The sequence below is a fragment of the Mobula birostris genome, chromosome 28 (genome assembly GCF_030028105.1).
Source record: "Mobula birostris isolate sMobBir1 chromosome 28, sMobBir1.hap1, whole genome shotgun sequence".
Taxonomy (NCBI): Eukaryota; Metazoa; Chordata; class Chondrichthyes; order Myliobatiformes; family Myliobatidae; genus Mobula; species Mobula birostris.
In genome coordinates this window covers 38,376,934-38,396,106 of record NC_092397.1, presented here as the reverse complement: position 1 = coordinate 38,396,106, position 19,173 = coordinate 38,376,934, and the positions used below count along the sequence as shown (strand labels likewise).

Here is a 19,173-nt window from a genome sequence, read left to right as displayed (position 1 = left end):
TCTGTACTTCCAAGGTAAGTCACTGCATTCTCCCCGAGGGAGAAGCGTATGTAAACATCACGCTGTGTTTGCCACCCCTGTCCACTTTGGGGTGCAGCTGTGCTTTACAAATCCCTCCGGCTACTTCTCTTCTCACCTGTCTTCACTTATCACCCTCTAACTATCCTCCTTCCCCCTCCCGCCTCGACCTTCTTATTGTGACGTCTTCTCCCATCCTTTTCCGTCCTGAAGCGGGGTCACTGCCCGAAACGTTGATTAGTTATTCACCTCCATGGATGCTGCCTGACCTGCTGAGTCCCTTCAGCATTTTCAGTTGAGCGCTTCGGAATTCGGCGACCAACCGCGCATGCGTTATAAAACTCTGTAGACGTGCATGCGCTATCCACCCCGGTGCTTGCGCATGCGCTCAGACGACGGCGTCCTGGCGATTCGGCGGCATCCCTGAAGCGTGGCTGCAGGCAGAGTTTTCATCAGCACCGGCTTCCACACCGCGACTGAGGGGCAATTTTTGCGAAATCCAGACGCACCGGGATCATTCCCGTTCCTTTCCCTCTCTCTCTCTCTCTCTCAGACCCACCAACCGTAATCCGGGCCCCAGGGGAACTTTCTGCTACTGAGGTAAGGAGCTGGCGCCCCGAGAGACGCATACGCATCGCTGGGACCGTAACGGATAGAGGGGTTTCTCGTTCGTGGGGGGTTCTGGGGAGAGAGGCAGCCATGGGTACCTCTCGAGGTGGCGTGACTGGGTATGAGAGTGATCGATCATATAACAATTACAGCACGGAAACAGGCCATCTCGGCCCTTCTAGTCCGTGCCGAACTCTTACTCTCACCTAGTCCCACCGACCTGCACTCAGCCAATAACCCTCTATTCCTTTCCTGTCCATATAGCTATCCAATTTAACTTTAAACGACAACATCGAACCAGATTCAACCACTTCTGCTGGAAACTCATTCCACAAAGCTACTACTATCTGAGTAAAAAAGTTCCCCCTCATGTTACCCCTAAACTTTTGTCCTCTAACTCCCAACTCATGTCCTCTTGTTTGAATCTTCCCCACTCTCAATGGAAAAAGCCTAACCATGTCAACTCTATCTATCCTCCTCATAATTTCAAACACCTCTATCAAGTCCCCCCTCAACCTTCTACACTCCAAAGAATAAAGACCTAACTTGTTCAACCTCTCTCTGTAATTTAGGAGATGAAACCCAGGCAACATTTTAGTAAACCTCCCCTGTACTCTGTCAATTTTATTGACATCTTTCCTACAATTCGGTGACCAGAACTGTACACAATACTCCAGATTTGGCCTTACCAATGCATTATACAATTTCAACATTCCATCCCAACTCCTATACTCAATGCTCTGATTAATAAAGGCCAGCAAACCAAAAGCTTTCTTCACCATCCTATCCACATGAGATTCCATCTTCAGGGAACTATGCACCATTATTCCTAGATCCCTCTGTTCTACAGCATTCTTTAATGCCCAACCATTTACCATGTTTGTCCTATTTTGATTAGTCCTACCAAAAAGTAGCACCTCACATTTTTCAGCATTAAACTCCATCTGCCATCTTTCAGCCCGCTCTTCTAACTGTCCTAAATCTCTCTGCAAGCTTTGAAAACCTACTTCATTATCCACAACTCCACCTATCTTAGTATCATCTGCATACTTACTAATCCAATTTACAACCCCATCATCCAGATCATTAATGTATATGACAAACAACAGTGGACCCAGTACAGATCCCTGAGGCACACGGCTACACACGCTCCTCCAATCTGACACACAGTTATCCACCACTATTCTCTGGCGTCTCCCATCCAGCCACTGCTGAATCTATTTTACTACTTCCATATTAATGCCTAACGATTGAACCTTCCTAACTAACCTTCCATGTGGAACCTTGTCAGATGCCTTACTGAAGTGCATATAGACAACATCCACTGCCGAGACCCTTCATCAGGACTGGGGGAAAAAAGATGAGAAGTCAGTGTTAGAGGGTAGGAGAGGATAGAAGACCATGGAAGAAAGGAAAGGGGGAGGAGCACCACAGGGAGGTGATGGGCAGGCAAGGAGATGGGGTGAGAGGGAAATGGGAAGGGAGAATGGTGAAGGGGGGCATCGTTGGAGGATACAACGCTATGTTAACAACTGCATTGCTGCTGCTTCCTGCACCTATTATGAGCTCATAAACTTTGCCTCCAAATTCCATTCTGCCTTTAAATTTACTTGGTCTTTTTCCTACATCTCTCTCCCCATTCTTGATTTCTCCACTTGATAAGTGGAGGAGTGGGTAGTGTTAAGGAAACAGAGAGCCTGTAGAGAGACTTAGATATTTTAAGGGAATGGGCAAATAAGTGGCAAATGAAATGCAATGTTGGAAAGTGTATGGTCATTCACTTTGGTGGAAGAAATAAACGGGTAGACTATTATTTAGATGGGGAGAGAATTCAAAGTGCTGAGATGCAAAGAGACTTGGGAGTCCTTGTGCAAGATACATTAAAAGTTAACCTCCAGGTTGAGTCCGTTGTGAAGAAAGCGAATGCAATGTTGGCATTTATTTCTAGAGGTATAGAGTATAAGAGCAGGAATGTGATGTTGAGGCTCTGTAAGGCACTTGTGAGACCTCACTTGGAGTATTGTGTGCAGTTTTAGGCTGCTTTTTTTAGAAAGGATATACTGACATTGGAGAGGGTTCAGAGAAGATTCACGAGAATGAATCCAGGAACGAAAGGGTTACTGTATGAGGAACGTCTGGCAGCTCTTGGGCTGTATTCCTTGGAATTCAGGAGAATGAGAGGATCTCATAGAAACATTCCGAATGTTAGAAGGCCTGAACAGATTGGATATGGCAAAGTCATTTCCCATGGTAGGGGAGAGGGCATGACTTCAGGATTGAAGGACGTCCATTTAGAACTGAGGTGCAGAGAAATTACTTTAGTCAGAGAGTGGTAAATCTGTGGGATTTGTTGCCACGAGCGGCTGTGGAGGCCAAGTCATTGGATGTATTTAAGGCAGAAATAGATAGGTTCTTGATTAGCCAGGGCATCAAAGGGTATGGGGTGAAAGCAGGGGAGTGGGGATGACTGGAAGAATTGGATCAGCCCATCATTGAATGGCGGAATGGCCTCGATGGGCCAAATGGCCTACTTCTGCTCCTATATCTTATGGCCTTATGATCTACTGCTGTCTTTCATAAACCCACTGACCCCGACAGCTACCTAGACTATACTTCCTCCCACCCTGTCACTTGTAAAAATGCCATCCCCTTCTCTCAGTTCCACTGTCTCCGCCAGGATGAGGCTTCTCATTCCAGAACTACTGAGGTCCTCGTTCTTCAAAGAAATGGGCGTTCCTCCCTCCACCATCGACTTAGCCCTCACCAGCATCTCTGCACACCTGCCCTCAACCCATCCTCCTGCCGACAGAGCTTGAGCACGTGCTTCTCCATAATTTCCTCCAGCTCCAAAGGGATCCACCACCCAGCAAATCTTTCCTCCTCCCCCCTCCCCACCAACAATTCTCCACTTTCCGCAGGGATCACTCCCTACGTGATTCCCTTCCCCACTCGTCCCTCCCCAATGACCTTACTGGTACTTATCCTTACAAGCAGAACTAATGCCACACCTGCCCCTACACCTTCTCCTTTCTCCGTTCAGGGCCCCAAATGCTCCTTTCAGGTGAGGCGACACTTCACCTGTGAATCTGTTGGGGTTGCCTGCTATACCCAGTGCTCCTGGTGTGGCCTCTTGTGTATCGATGAGATGCGACGGAGATTGGGAGAGCACCAGAAAAGGTGGGATCTCCCAGTGGCCACCCATTTTAATTCCACGTCCCATTCCCATTCCGACATGTTGGCCAGTGGTTTGTCAGGCCACACTCAGGTTGGAGGAATGACACCTTATATTCCGTCTGGGTAAACACAGAACATAGAAACACAGAGAACCTACATCACCGTACAGGCCCTTCGGCCCACAATGCTGTGCTGAACATGTACTTACTTTAGAAATTACCCATAGCCCTCTATTTGTCTAAGCTCAATGTACCTATCCAGGAGCCTCTTAAAAGATGCTATTGTATCCGGATAGTGGAGAGCACCCCTTTGGCTGTCCCCCTCAGCAACAGATATCTTGTTCTAGATGCTGTTGAGGGGGATGACCTGACAGGGGACACCCACGGTGACCAGGTCTGTAGTACTGAGCCTGGCACTGTTGTACAGGAGGGAGAAGAGGAATGTGGTAGTCGTAGGGGATTCCATAGTCAGGGGAACAGACCGGAGATTCTGTGAGCCTGATAGAGATACCCACATGGTGTGTTGCCTCCCAGGTGCCAGGGTACGGGATGTCTCGGATCGGGTCCTGAATATTCTGAAGGGAGAGGGTGAGCAGCCAGTTGTCTTGGTACATGTTGGTACCAATGACATAGATAGGAGAAGGGAAGAGGTCCTGAAGAGAGATTTCCGGGAGTTAGGAAGGAAGCTGAGAAGCAGGACCTCCAGGGTAGTAATCTCAGGATTGCTACCTGTGCCATGTGCTAGCGAGGGCAAGAGTCGTCGGATCAGGCAGATGAATGCGTGGCTGAGAGACAGGAGCAGAGGGCAGGGCTTCAGATTCTTGGATAATTGGGATCTCTTCTGGGGGAAGTATGACCTGTTCAAAATGGACAGGTTACACCTGAACCTGAAGGGGACCAATATCCTGGCGGGAAGGTTTAATAGAGCTGTTAGGGAGGGTTTAAACTAATTTGGCAGTGGGGTGGGAACCGGAATGATAGAGTGGAGGAGGGGGAAAACAGAAATAAATCTAAGATAGTGAACAGTAAAGATGTCAGGAAAGACAGGCAGGTGATGGGGCAAATTTGCAGCCATTGGGATGAGTTACAGTGCAATCAAAGCAAAAAGTACCAAATACTGGTCTTAAGGTGTTATACTTAAATACACGCGGCATAAGGAATAAGGTGGATGATCTTGTCATACAGCTACAGATTGGCAGGTATGATATTGTGGCCATCACTGAGACGTGGCTAAAGGATGCATGTCTCTGGGAGCTGAATGTCCAAGGATACACGGTGTATCGGAAGGATAGGCAGGTAGGCAGAGGGGGTGGCGTGGATTTATTGGTAAGAAATAATAATAAATCATTAGAAAGAGGTGATATAGGATTGGAAGGTGCAGAGTCTTTATGGGTTGAGCTAAGAAATTGCAGGGGTAAAGGGACCCTGATGGCAGTTATCTATAGGCCTCCAAACAGCTGCAGTGATGTGGACTACAAATTACAACTGGAAATAGAAAAGGCTTGTCAGAAGGGCAGTGTTATGATAATTGTGGGGGATTTTAACATGCGAGTGGATTGGGAAAGTCAGGTCAGCACTGGATCTCAAGTGAGAGAATTTGTAGGATGTCTGCGAGATGGCTTTTTAGAACAGCTTGTTGTTGAGCCCACTAGGGGATCGGCTGTACTGGATTGGGTATTGTGTAATGAACTGGAGGTGATTAGAGAGATTAGGTGAAGGAACCCTTAGGAGGCAGTGATCATAACATGATTGAGTTCACTGTGAAATTAGAAAAAGAGAAGCCGAAATCCGATGTGTTGGTATTTCAGTGGAGTAAAGGAAATTACAGTGGCATGAGAGGAACTGGCCAAAGTTGACTGGAAAGGGACACTGGCGGGAAGGACGGCAGAGCAGCAGTGGCTGGAGTTTATGCGAGAAGTGAGGAAGGTGCAAGACAGGTATATTCCAAAACAGAAGAAATTTTCGAATGGAAAAAGGATGCAACCGTGGCTGACGAGAAGTCAAAGCCAAAGCTAAAGCAAAGGAGAGGGCATACAAAGAAGCAAAAATTAGTGTAAGGGGGTTTCGATTTTTATGTTACTGCGGAGGCTAATTAAAATGGCGACTTTGTTATGTTAATCTGGGGATTGCGGCTTTGTTGTGCCTTAACGCTGAAGAGAGTTTGCGCTAGCAGTTTGTTTTACTTTGAATTGAGGTATCAGCCTTCTATTAACCAATTGGGATAGTTGTTATGGTTTTGGTGTATTTGAAGATACTATCTGCGCGGGGTTTTGGGGCAGAAGGCGGGAGAGCGAGACAGAGGATGGACCAGGTGCTGTGAGTCCGCTAACGGGGTCGGACCCCGAGCAGGACGTTCGGCGAGGAGACGGAGATGGACTCGTGTGGAGCGTCTGGTCGACCACCGTTGTTGGTCCCAAGTGGCCGGTCGAGGTGGTCCGAGAGGGTCACAGGGTGAAGAAGAAGGTCCTTGAGCTCCAACGGTTTTTGTGCACAAAGAGATTGAACTTTGATAAGTGTGGCGCCTTTTATTTTCCTTTTATATTTTATTCTCTTTTAATTATATAGTTCCAGTAATATCTATAAACTGTAAATCATTTAATTGCATCTGGTGTATTGTCTGTGCTGTGGGTGGGGTGGGGTACCTCACACAGCATCCACACCAACGAATTACCCAGTTTGCCGGGGCCGAGGCTGTTTCCCTAGACAACAGCGAGCCGAGCGACCCTGAGGGTGGCCGGGGGGGGGTTACATTAGTGGGAAGACAGAGGATTGGGAAGATTTTAAAAGCTTTACAAAAGGAAACTAAGAAGGTCATTAAGAAGGAAAAGATGAACTATGAAAGGAAAGTAGCAAATAATATCAAAGGATACTAAAAGCTTTTTCGAGTATATAAAGAGTAAACGACAAGTGAGAGTAGATATTGGACCGATAGAAAATGATACTGGAGAAATTGTAATGGGAGATAAGGAGATGGCGGAGGAAATGAACGAGTATTTTGCATCAGTCTTCACTGAGGAAGACAGCAGTATACCGGACACTCAAGGGTGGCAGGGAAGAGAAGTGTGCGCAGTCACAATTACGACAGAGAAAGTACTCAGGAAGCTGAATAGTCTAAAGGCAGATAAATCTCCTGGACCAGATGGAATGCACCCTTGTGTTCTGAAGGAAGTAGCTGTGGAGATTGCGGAGGCATTAGCGATGATCTTTCAAAAGTCGATAGATTCTGGCATGGTTCCGGAGGACTGGAAGATTGCAAATGTCACTCTGCTATTTAAGAAGGGGGCAAGGAAGCAAAAAGGAAATTATAGACCTGTTAGCTTGACGTCGGTGGTTGGGAAGTTGTTGGAGTCGATTGTCAAGGATGAGGTTACAGAGTACCTGGAGGCATATGACAAGATAGGCAGAACTCAGCATGGATTCCTTAAAGGAAAATCCTGCCTGACAAACCTATTACAATTTTTTGAGGAAATTACCAGTAGGCTAGACAAGGGAGATGCAGTGGATGTTGTATATTTGGATTTTCAGAAGGCCTTTGACAAGGTGCCACACATGAGGCTACTTAACAATATAAGAGCCCATGGAATTATGGGAAAGTTACATACGTGGATAGAGCGTTGGCTGATTGGCAGGAAACAGAGAGTGGGAATAAAGGGATCCTATTCTGGTTGGCTGCTGGTTACCAGTGGTGTTCCACAGGGGTCCGTGTTGGGGCCGCTTCTTTTTACATTGTACATCAACGATTTGGATTATGGAATAGATGGCTTCGTGGCTAAGTTTGCTGACGATACGAAGATAGGTGGAGGGGCTGGTAGTGCTGAGGAAACAGAGAGTCTGCAGAGAGACTTGATAGATTGGGAGAATGGGTAAAGAAGTGGTAAATGAAATACAATGTTGGAAAATGTATGGTTATGCACTTTGGCAGAAGAAATAAACGGGCAGACTATTATTTAAATGGGGAAAGAATTCAAAGTTCTGAGATGCAACGGGACTTGGGAGTCCTTGTACAGGATACCCTTAAGGTTAACCTCCAGGTCGAGTCGATGGTGAAGAAGGTGAATGCATTCATTTCTAAAGGAATAGAGTATAGGAGCAGAGATGTGATGTTGACGCTCTATAAGGCGCTGGTGAGACCTCACTTGGAGTACTGTGGGCAGTTTTGGTCTCCTTATTTAAGAAAGGATGTGTTGACATTGGAAAGGATACAGAGAAGATTCACTAGAATGATTCTGGGAATGAGAGGGTTAACATACGAGGAAAGTTTGTCCGCTCTGGGACTGTACTCCTTGGAGTTTAGGAGAATGAGGGGAGACCTCATAGAAACATTTCGAATGTTGAAAGGCATGGACAGAGTGGATGTGGCAAGGTTGTTTCTCATGATGGGGGAGTCTAGTACGAGAGGGCATGACTTAAGGATTGAAGGGCGCCCATTCAGAACAGAAATGCGAAGAAATTTTTTTAGTCAGAGGGTGGTGAACCTATGGAATTTGTTGCCACGGGCAGCAGTGGAGGCCAAGTCATTGGGTGTATTTAAGGCAGAGATTGACAGGTATCTGAGTAGCCAAGGCATCAAAGGTTATGGTGAGAAGGCGGGGGAGTGGGACTAAATGGGAGAATGGATCAGCTCATGATAAAATGGCGGAGCAGACTTGATGGGCCGAATGGCTGACTTCTGCTCCTTTGTCTTATGGTCTTATGGTATCTGCCTCCACCACCGTTGCCAGGAGCCCATTCCACGCACTCACCACCCTCTGCGTAAAAAAACTTACCCCTGACATCTCCTCTGTACCTGCTTCCAAGCAGCTTAAAACTGTGCCCCCTTGTGTTAGCCATTTCAGCCCTGGGAAAAAGCCTCTGACTATCCACACGATCAATGCCTCTCATCATCTTATACACCTCTATCAGGTCACCTCTTATCCTCCACCACTCCAAGGAGAAAAGTCCGAGTTCACTCAGCCTAAGGCATGCTCCCCAATCCAGGCAACATCCTTGTAAATCTCCTTTGTACTCTTTCTATGTCCCGGCTGGTGGCGTCGTGCCATCAGTGCTGGACTGCGGGGCGAATTCGAATCCATTCGGCTCCTCTGCAAGTTTTTCATCTGTGCTGGGTTACGAGCTGGTGGTCTCTTTGAAAAGGCAATGACAAACCACTGCTGTAACTTGTCTCGTACGCGATTTCCCACTACGTTAGAGCGGCGTGGGAGGAAGTCGTCCGCTAACCGGAGAAACTCCGCATGCGATGTACCTTTCCTTTCCTACTCTTTCTTTTTTCTTGTAGTTTATTTTTTATTAAATTTCATCATCAAACGTTTCCGTAAGATGTATTTCAGATACTCTACATATATATCATATAATCATATTTGTCACAAATCTTCACATAATATTTATCTGAGGTATACACTGATAGAAAGGAGAGGAAAGAAAGAACAATCGAAACAAGAAAACTATGTACAGAGTAGAGAGTGATCTTTTTTTTTTTACAACATATTCATTGACTTGTGAGAATAAAATCAGGCCTGTGAGGTGTTATGTAGTTAAACCATTTTTTCCAGTATGAATCAAATTGTTCCAACTTATGATTAACAGATGCTGTTATCTTCTCCATTTTGTAAATGTCCATTGTAATTTCCATCCATACATTTAAAGTTGGACTCTCCTGTGATGACCATTTCCCGGTAAGGGTCATTTTACCAGCCACCAGCAGTACATTCATTAAATATTTATCTCTTTTCAACCATTCTTGAGGTATATACCCAAAATATATGGTCTTACTCTCTAAGGGTATTTCACATTTAAAGATGTCTTGTAGGGCATTATGTATCCCACTCCAATAGTCTTTGATAATGGGGCATTCCCAGAAAATATGATAATGGTTTGCATTTTGATTTCCACAATTTCTCCTGCAAACAGGGGGTTACTATCATAATGGGGTTTCTGAGAGGGTGTAATAAAATATCTTATCAAGTTTTTCCACCTGAACTCCCTCCATTTCTGTGAACTGGTACACTTCCATTGATACCACCATATTATTGTCCAGTCTTCTTCAGATATTATTATCCCTCCTTCCTTCTCCCATTTTGTTTTAATGTATGAAGTCGAATATGTTTTAAAATTTGATAAATGCTTATACACGCTTAAAATTATTCTACTACCGTTGTCTGAATTATATGCTTTTCTAAATAGCTCCATCAGACACGTACTTGCCTTGGTTACATTTTTAACCGTCCTATTAACATACTGTCGCATCTGTAAATACTGGTAAAAGTCTTGTTTTTCTAATAAGTGTTTCTCTTTGAGCATTTCAAAACTGAACAGTGTTCCTTCTTACATTATATTGCAAATAGCTGTTATTCCTTTAGCTGTCCAGTCCTTAAATGTTTATCCAGTTTATTCGGCGTAAAATCCGAGTCATATGCACACCATTTAAGAATTGCAATGTCTCTCTCTAGTTTATATTCTTTTATAATAGTTTTCCATTTTTAAGAGTCCATTTCACCCACGTGTTGTCAATATTATTTATGTAACTTTGCAGGTTGTTATCAGCCAAAATTGCCTGTATGGGGATGGAAAGTATCCTCTCCTCAACGTTTTTCCATTGAGCATCATATGATGGGTTGCACCAGCATATCACGGCTCTCAACTGTGCTGCAAAATAATAATCTCTAAGAGAAGGTAGGCCCCATCCCCCCTTTTCCTTGGCTAATTGCAAAGTTTTGAGACGAACCCTAGGCCTTTTACCTTGCCATATATATCTTGATAGCATCTTGTTCCGTTCATTGAATTGATTTTGGTTAATCTCTATTGGTAGGGTCTGAAAGAGATTTCATAGTCTGGCAGTATATTCATATTAATAGATTCAATCCTTGAACTGAGACCAAGAAAAGGAATGAGGTTCCACCTTGTTATATCATCCTTATTTTTTTTATATATAGGCTGATAATTGCATTCTGATAATTTTGCCAAATCTTTTGGCATAATGATGCCCAAATATTTGACGGACTCTGTTTGCCATGCTCAAGGATATCTACTTTCAATTTCTCTTGGTCGGCTATAGTTATATGAAAGTAGTTGGGTTTTATCTATGTTGATCTTGTATCCTGATAATTGGCCATATTGTTCAAAGGATTGCAACAATTTAGGTAAAGAGTACGTTGGTTGCCCTGGATAGATCAAAATGTCATCCGCGTAACAGGCCAATTTATGCTCTGTCCCTTTAATAGTAATTCCCCTGATATCTTCATTTTGTCTGATGTATTGAGCTAATGGTTCAATACATATAATGTGATATAATAGATATAATGTGAAGAGTAGCGGTGACCATGCACAACCCTGTCTTGTGCCCCTTTCCAGGTTAAAACTATTAGATAAATATCCATTGATTTTAATCCTGGCAATAGGATTGTCGTATAGTGCCTGCATAGTTTTAATAGTTTTGTCATGTAGACCAAATCTATATGATCCATAATGTGAAGTGTCCTTCGTATATTGTCTTGTGTTTGGCGTTGTTGTATAAAACCTGTCTGATAATTATGTATCAGTGTGGGTAGAAACTCTTCTAATCGTTTGGCCATGATGGAGGTAAATATTCTATAATCCATATTAAGAACAGATATTGGTCTAAATGACCCACATTCCATTTTATCCTTGCCTTCTTTCAGTATAGCTGAGATTATCACCTCCTTCCAGCTGGGTGGTATTGCACCTTTCTTAGAGCCCAGTTCAATGTGGGGAGTAAAACAGGAATTAACCCACTCCTAAACTCTTTATACCACTCTGCCATATATCCATCTGATCCCAGTGACTTGCTTAACTTAAGCCGACTAATTGCAGTTTTTAGTTCAGCTTCAGTTATGTCAGCAGTCATCGTTCTATTTCGTTCTTTGCTTAAAGTGGGTAACTCTAAAGAATTCAGGAAGGTGTCAATTTGGGTTATGCTTCCCCCTGGAACTTTGGAATATAGTGTTTTGTAAAACATTTCAAAAGCTTCTTGAATTTCACTGAGCTTATTTTTTTTTATCACTTTTGTTCTTGGATCCCTAATTCTATGAATTGTACTTTCTGCTATTATTTTTTTTTCAGTTTCCATGCCAGTATTTTCATTGATTTAGATCCACTTTCATCGTGTCTCTGTTTCAGAAACACTTAATTTTTTCTAATTTCTTGTGTAGCCAAACTATTAATTTAATTCCAAATTTTTAAAATTTCCTCTCTTGTATATTGTGCCAAACTAAATTTGTGTTCTTTTTTCTAGTTCCTTCAGCTTATTTTGTAATTCCTCTGATGTTTTATTCCTTATTCTTTTCTTATATGAAGATATCGCTATAATTTTCCCTCTTAAGACAGCCTTCAGAGTATCCCATAGAATGGGAGGTGAAACCTCTCCATTATCATTGAATTCTAAGTAAAGGCCAATTTCTTTTTTAATTTGTTCCTTAAAATAGGGATCATTGAGGAGACTTGAATTTAGTTTCCAACTCGTATTCTTTGGTTGTGGGTCAAGATCAACAGATAAATATATAGGGTGCACAGTCACTTACATCTATTGTCCCAATTCCACAGGTGATTATTTTGTCTCTATCTTTTCCAAATGTTATGAAATAGTCTATTCTTGTATATACGGAATGGGGGACAGAATAATGAGTGTGATCCCTTCTGTCGGGGAAAAGGTCCCTCCATATATCAATTAGACCAACATCCTCAAAGAGTGTTAACTTTCTTATGTAAGGACTTTGTTTCGTAAGTTTTTCTGTTGGAAGAGTCTAACTTTGATTGTAGTTGTAAATTTAAGTCTCCTCCACATATCAAGAGACCTTCTGTTTCCATTACCATAATATTAGTAATTTTCTGGAAGAAACTAATATCACTTCCTGGGGGTGTGTATATATTCAATAAAGTAACTGGATTTCCATCTATATGCCCCCTTACCAGAATATATCTGCCCTCTTTATCTCCCATTTCAAATACTTTTTCAAAATTTAGCTTGCTTGAGATGGGAATAGGAACTCCTCTTCTATGTCCTGATTTATATGAGGAGAAAGACGGATTAGTGGAGCCCATTCTCTTTAATTTTCCATGCTCATTATCACTTAAGTGAGTTTCCTGTAAGTATACTACATGGGCTTGTTCTTTTTTCATTTTTGATAGAATTTTACTGCGCTTGACTGGATTCAACAGCCCATTGACTTTAAAAGAAATGAATTTTACTTTGTCCTTAGCCATGTGTATTTATCTGTTAGTATATCATTGAAATTTGCAGAATATAACTTAATCGATCTACTCCCTGAATAAATAAGAGCCAAGAAATGTGAATAATTAAAAAAAAGGTAATGAAGGTGTGATTCCAAGGCTGGGGTTTCTAGATGACCCGGGGTTGAGCTAGAGGAAATGTCTAGCCGTGGGACATAGCCCCTCCTACCTGTGAGTTGAGGGCCCCTGCTGCAGTACCTATAAAAGTAAGTTAAAAAATCTATGTCCATTACACAGAAATGATTTCCCTGTGTATTCCTCCCATGTATATATTCTCATTTAGGTGGGGAAAAGGGAATGAATGAATAAATTTTTAAAAATTGAGTAATATAAAACCCACATTATAATACGTATGTCTCGAGATAGGTATATCACCGTCTATTTTTGCTTCCATTTAGTTTATCAGCACGCTTAAAGTTAGCCAAACCTTATGGCTCTTCTGGAGGAGGTGAGGGCTGTCTTCGGAGAACTCACAGTCTCTTCCTAATATCCTTCTCTCGTCTTACTCCCATCCCCTGCTTTCTCGGTTCTCTTACTATTCTCCAAGCAGATTGGGATAACTGCTCAGCCAGACTTTCCCTTGGTTTGACCACGTTAATGGGCAGTCCTCTTCTTCATGTCTGTAGTCACCCCTTCCACCGTCTGATATAGTCGTATCCCTTCTTGGTAAAATACCCTCAGTTTAGCAGGGTACAGGGTTTGGAATTTAATCTTTTCTTCCTTTAATATTCATTTTCCTTTGGAATATTCCTTCCGTTTCTTTAGGACTGCTGGGGGGTAATCATGATCGAAGTATATTAACTTCCTGTTCCAAAAAACCCTCTTCTTAACCCAGGCCCTTCGTAGAATCTCTGCCTTGCTCTTAAATCAAAGGAATTTAAGTACTATTGAGCGCGGTTTACTTTCTCTGTCTCCGGAGGGGCGCGGGACGAGCAAACGATGCGTTCTGTCAATTTCAATCTCTATAGTCTGGGGAATCTCCAGCACTTCCCGCAGCAGCTTGTCTACAAAGTCCATCATCGACAGTCCCTCCGCTCCTTTGGGAACATTATAAATCCTGATATTTTTCCGTCGCGATCTTCCCTCCTGGTCAAGCAATTTACTTTCCTGTTGCTTTAATGTTTTTATCGTCTTACTGAGTATCTGTTCCACGTTTTGCACGTGATCTTCCATCTTCTCAATTCGAGTCTCTGGCACCGCTATTTTCTGATTGACGTTGGCGAGCTCTGACTTTATATCATTGAGTTGCTGTTTTATATCTTTCTGGACTTCCCTTATCTCTTCCGGAATCCTTATCATATTTGCTGCCTCACCTGATCGAGGCCCCACGTCAGCCTCGCCGCCACGTGCACGTGTAGGAGAGCCGCGTGCTGTACCTTTCTCTTCCATAGGCTCCGCAGTGATGCTTTTTTTTAAATCGCCGTTCTTTCTTCCTATTCTTGCCCCCTTTATCAATTCAGATATTTTCGAAAGATCTTATACTTGATGGATTAACGGGGCAAAATATGTGTTTTTCCAGAGGAGCTATTGATTTAAGCTGCTATTCTGAACGATGACGTCACTGGAACCTCTCCTGTCCTGACGAAGGGTCTCGGCCTGAAACGTCGACTGCACCTCTTCCTACAGATGCTGCCTGGCCTGCTGCGTTCACCAGCAACTTTGATGTGTGTTACCTCTCCTACTTTCTATGGTTTCTACGTCCTTCCTGTAGTGAGGCGACCAGAACTGAGGACGGTACTCCAACTGGGGTCTGACCAGGGTCCTATGTCGCTGTAAGAAACCTGATTCCTCCACCTTCAACCTGATGGCATGAAGATCGATTTCTCTAATTTCCTGTATTTGCCTCCCCTTCACCATTCCCCATTCCTGCTTCCCTCTCTCACATTGTCTCCTTAACTGCCCATCACCTCCCTCTGGCACACCTCCTCCCCTTTCTTCCATGGTCTTCTACCCTCTACTGTCAGATTCTCCCTCCTCCAGCCCTTTACCTCTTTCACCGAACAGCTTCCCAGCTCTTTCCTTCACCTCCTGCTCCTCTCCTGGTTTCACCTTTCACCTGCCAACTTGTACTTCTCTCTCCCTGGCACCCCACCTTCTTACTCTAACCTAGCATCTCTTTCTCTCCAGTCCTGTTGAAGGGTCTCGGCCCGAAACGTCGACTGTACTCTTTTCCATAGATGCTGCCTGGCCTGCTGAGTTCCTCCAGCATCTTGTGTGCGTTGCTTTGGATTTCCGGCCTCTGCAGACTTTCTTGCGTGTTTGTGACAAACATATTCCCAAGTTAATCTCGGGGGAGGGTTCTTCCTTCCAAAGAAAATGCCAGTTATTGCTGCATGGGGAAAAAAAGAACAAAATCCTCCCGTCAGGTTTAGTTCTTGAGAAAACCACCTTTGTTTGGCCTCTTTCTCTGGGCCTTTCTACCCGTGAGAACATGTTTTGTACCATTCTCTCTGGGTAGATAATGATATCAAACATCTTTCTCCTGGGTAACGAGTGACCTGTAGCTTCAACATCACAATAGTGCCACACTCCGATGGGAAAGGCAACTGGCTTCCCCTTCGTATTCACTGCCATCGGTGATTTCACTACCGTCAGTCACGTGGGGGAGGGTCAGAGTGATCAGGCCGTGTAACACCATGCGCCTTTCTAGCGCTGTGGGACATGACCAGAACTGGAAATAATACAAATGGAGAGAGACAAACCGAGCCACATCACAGATTGAAGTCAGGCAGGAGAGGCCCATTCTGATACAGTCAGAAAACCAGCCGGAGAACTGGATGGACAGCCCAGGTACCTGATCCGTGCTCAGTTAGAAAATCAGGAGTTGTCCTCCAACTTGGGTTGAACCTCTCTGTAACAGTGTGGTGTCAGTCCATTAAATTTATTTCATCTTGAAATGCTGTCTTTCGCCCATTGATATCGTTTGTAAATCTTTTTGCAGGTTTGGAAATGACAGCGAATTTCTGTACAGGAATCGCAATAATATTTGTAACACCAATATATCTGCGGTTGATCCTTGGAGATGAAGAGGTATCTCATTCCATCTGGAAACAAGTTTTGTGTCTGAAGTGAAGTTTTATGTGTAACTCTGTGCAATCCACAGGAACCGGGGAGCTGAGAACCTATCAGCACTTGTTCACTCGAGATCAGTTCTTCAACTGCATTGACTGTACGAGGCAGTCACTCTGTCTGACGTCTGACCTGGTGAATTGCCAGCAGGGATTATCATTCTCCTTCTCTCAGTCTGTGATTCTGTCACTCAGCAAGCCGCAGACACAACGGTGAACAGAGGAGGGAGCCAGTTCACCTGCTCTGTGTGGGGGACAGGATCGACACAGTCATCTAGCCTGAAGATACATCAGCAAGTTCACAGCACAGTGAGATGGTTTGCCTGTTCCACCTCCGGGAAGAGATTCATTCAGTCATCCTCGCCGACGATACGTCAGAAAATTCACAGCAGTGAGGGGCCGATCGCTTGCTCCGTGTGTAGGAAGGGATTCACTCACTCAGCCGATCCAAAGAGACACCAGTGAGCTGATAAGGGAGATAGTTCAACTGTTCTGTATGGGGAAAGAGATTCACTCAGTCATCTGATCTGCTGACACATGAGTGTGTTCACACTGGGCACTTGCTCAGACAGTGGGAAGGGATTCAATCGATCATCTGCCCTATTGGTACACCAGCGAGTTTACACGGGAGATGCCGCTCACCTGCGCAGACTGTGGAAAGGAGTTCAATCGAAAATCCCAGCTACAAGCACACCAGCGAATTCACATGGTAGAGAGGCCATTCACCTGCTCAGACTGCGGGAAGGGCTTCACACACTTATCTCACCTACAGGTACACCGGCGAGTCCACACTGGGGAGAGGCCGTTCACCTGCTCAGTGTGCAGGAAGGGATTCAGTCGATCGTCTGCCCTATTGGTACACCAGCGAGTTCACACTGGGGAGAGGCCGTTCACCTGCTCAGACTGTGGGAAGGGATTCACTCAGTCATCTGACCTACTGGCACACCAGTCAGTTCACACTGGAGTGTACCCACACACCTGCTCTGACTGTGGGAAAGGATTCACGAAGCCGTCTAAACTGAAGGTACACCAACGAGTTCACACTGGGGAGAAGCCGTTCACTTGTTCAGACTGTGGGAAGGGGTTCACTCAGTCATCTGACCTGCATGCACACCAGCGAGTTCACACTGGGGAGTGGCCGTTCACCTGCTCAGACTGTGGGAAGGGGTTCACTCAGTCATCTAAGCTGAAGGTGCATCAGCGAGTTCACACTGGGGAGAGGCCGTTTACCTGTTCAGTGTGTGGGAAGAGTTTCACTCGATCATCTCACCTACAGGCACATAAGTCACTTCACACTGGGGAGTGGCCATTCACCTGCTCAGACTGTGGGAAGGGATTCAGTCAGTCATCCCAACTGAAGGTACATCAGCGAGTTCACACTGGGGAGAGGCCGTTTAGGTGTACAGTGTGTGCGAAGGGATTCACTCAATTATCTCACCTACAGGCACACAAGTTAGTTCACACTGGGGAGAGACCGTTCACCTGCTCTGACTGCGGGAAAGGATACACTCAGTCATCTCAACTGAAGGTACACCAGCGAGTTCACTCTGGGGAGAGGCCATTCACCTGTTGAGTGTGTGGGAAGGGATTCACTCAATTAACTCACCTATGGGCACCTCAGTTAGTTCACCTGCTCAGACTGTGGGAAAGCTTATCCCACAGTTGTTTTGCTGCTGTGACACCAGCTTGTTGACAGTCGTGAGAGGCCATTGACCTGCTCAGTCAGATTCACTCAGTCATCTTTCCCTGCTGGCAAGTTCATGCTGGAAAGAGACCCATTACCTGCTGAAAATGTGTGAAAGAATTCACTCGGTCATCTCAACTGATGCTACATCGGTGAGTTCACACTGGAGAGAGGCTGTTCACCTGCTCAGACTGCGGGAAGAGATTTTCACTGTGTGACACACTACCGACTTCACACTGGGGAGAAATGTTTTGATAAGCTGCTGGCTGGATACTTATGATTGCTGTGTCCAGAGGCAGGTTCACAAGTGACCGTTGTTGTCGGACTCTGCAATTACTGCTGCTGTTCATCAAACCAGGTCTGCACCCTGGTCACTGGGAATGGGAGGAGTTTCTTCTGATGTTCACGTTTAATGGGACTGCAGTTTCTGTGATAAATAAATCAGTTCTATTTTAAACTCTGTCTCGGGTACTCAGTGAATCTACAACACTCCCAGTCTACAGTGGGGAGTCAACTCCACCCAGCTGGTCCCTGCCCGTATTTCTGTTCTACGACAGTCTGTTTAAATCCTACCCTGTTGTTCACCCCTCGCTGTCCCTGTGTGGTGGGTTCCAAACAGTCACCACTCTGTGGGGGAAGGGATCTCCCTTGAGTTTCCTGCATGACGTTCTGCAGACTGAAGAAGACAAGCTGACTACAGTTGTGTCTGACATGTTGTTAGTCCCTCAGATCTCTGCACCGGGGAATAATGGTAGTTAAACACCTTATTCAATGCTTGAGGGGTGGGAGGGATTCACTATGTCGTCTGACCTGATGGTGCACTAGCAAGCTCATAGGTGGGAAAAATATTTCTCCTGTTCTGAAGGGATTCAGTCATTCATCCAGCCTGAGACACTGTGGGGAAAGGTCATTCACCTGCTCTGCCTGTGGGAAGGGATATATTCTGTCTCCTAACATACAGAAGCACCAGCGAGTTCACACAGCGGAGCCTGCCTTTAAGTCCTTTTGATAGATTGTATATCCTTATATATTAATCTCCCAACCACAATTGTCTTTCGCCCATGATTCCGTGATATCCGCAAATTTATATCTGCCAATTTGCAAGATCGTTTGCCTTCTTATGTATAATGTGTGCATTCAAGTATAAAAGTCCTGCATTCATCACCCTTTTCAATTTTGTCCCCCTTTTACACCTCAACCCATCACACTGACCATAATTTTGCCTATTATCTGCCTCTCATCCTAACATTCTCACGATACTCTACCTCAGCTTGTAAACCAACATCCCTATCCTCAGCCTTATCACTCCAGTTCCCAACCCCCTAGCCAATATGGTTTAAACCCTACCCAATAGCTCCAGCAAACCTTCCAGCGAGTA

The 19,173-nt window shown here is 44.6% G+C and overlaps 1 protein-coding gene across 1 annotated transcript; it reads left to right on the top strand.

The window, feature by feature from the left end:
• Positions 1-422: 422 nt before the first annotated feature.
• Positions 423-18,206, top strand: LOC140189129 (uncharacterized). The gene is made up of 2 exons (XM_072245836.1): positions 423-618; positions 15,985-18,206. The coding sequence occupies exon 2, from the start codon at positions 16,743-16,745 to the stop codon at positions 17,682-17,684; it is 942 nt and encodes a 313-aa protein (XP_072101937.1). The 5' UTR covers positions 423-618; positions 15,985-16,742; the 3' UTR covers positions 17,685-18,206.
• Positions 18,207-19,173: the final 967 nt, after the last annotated feature.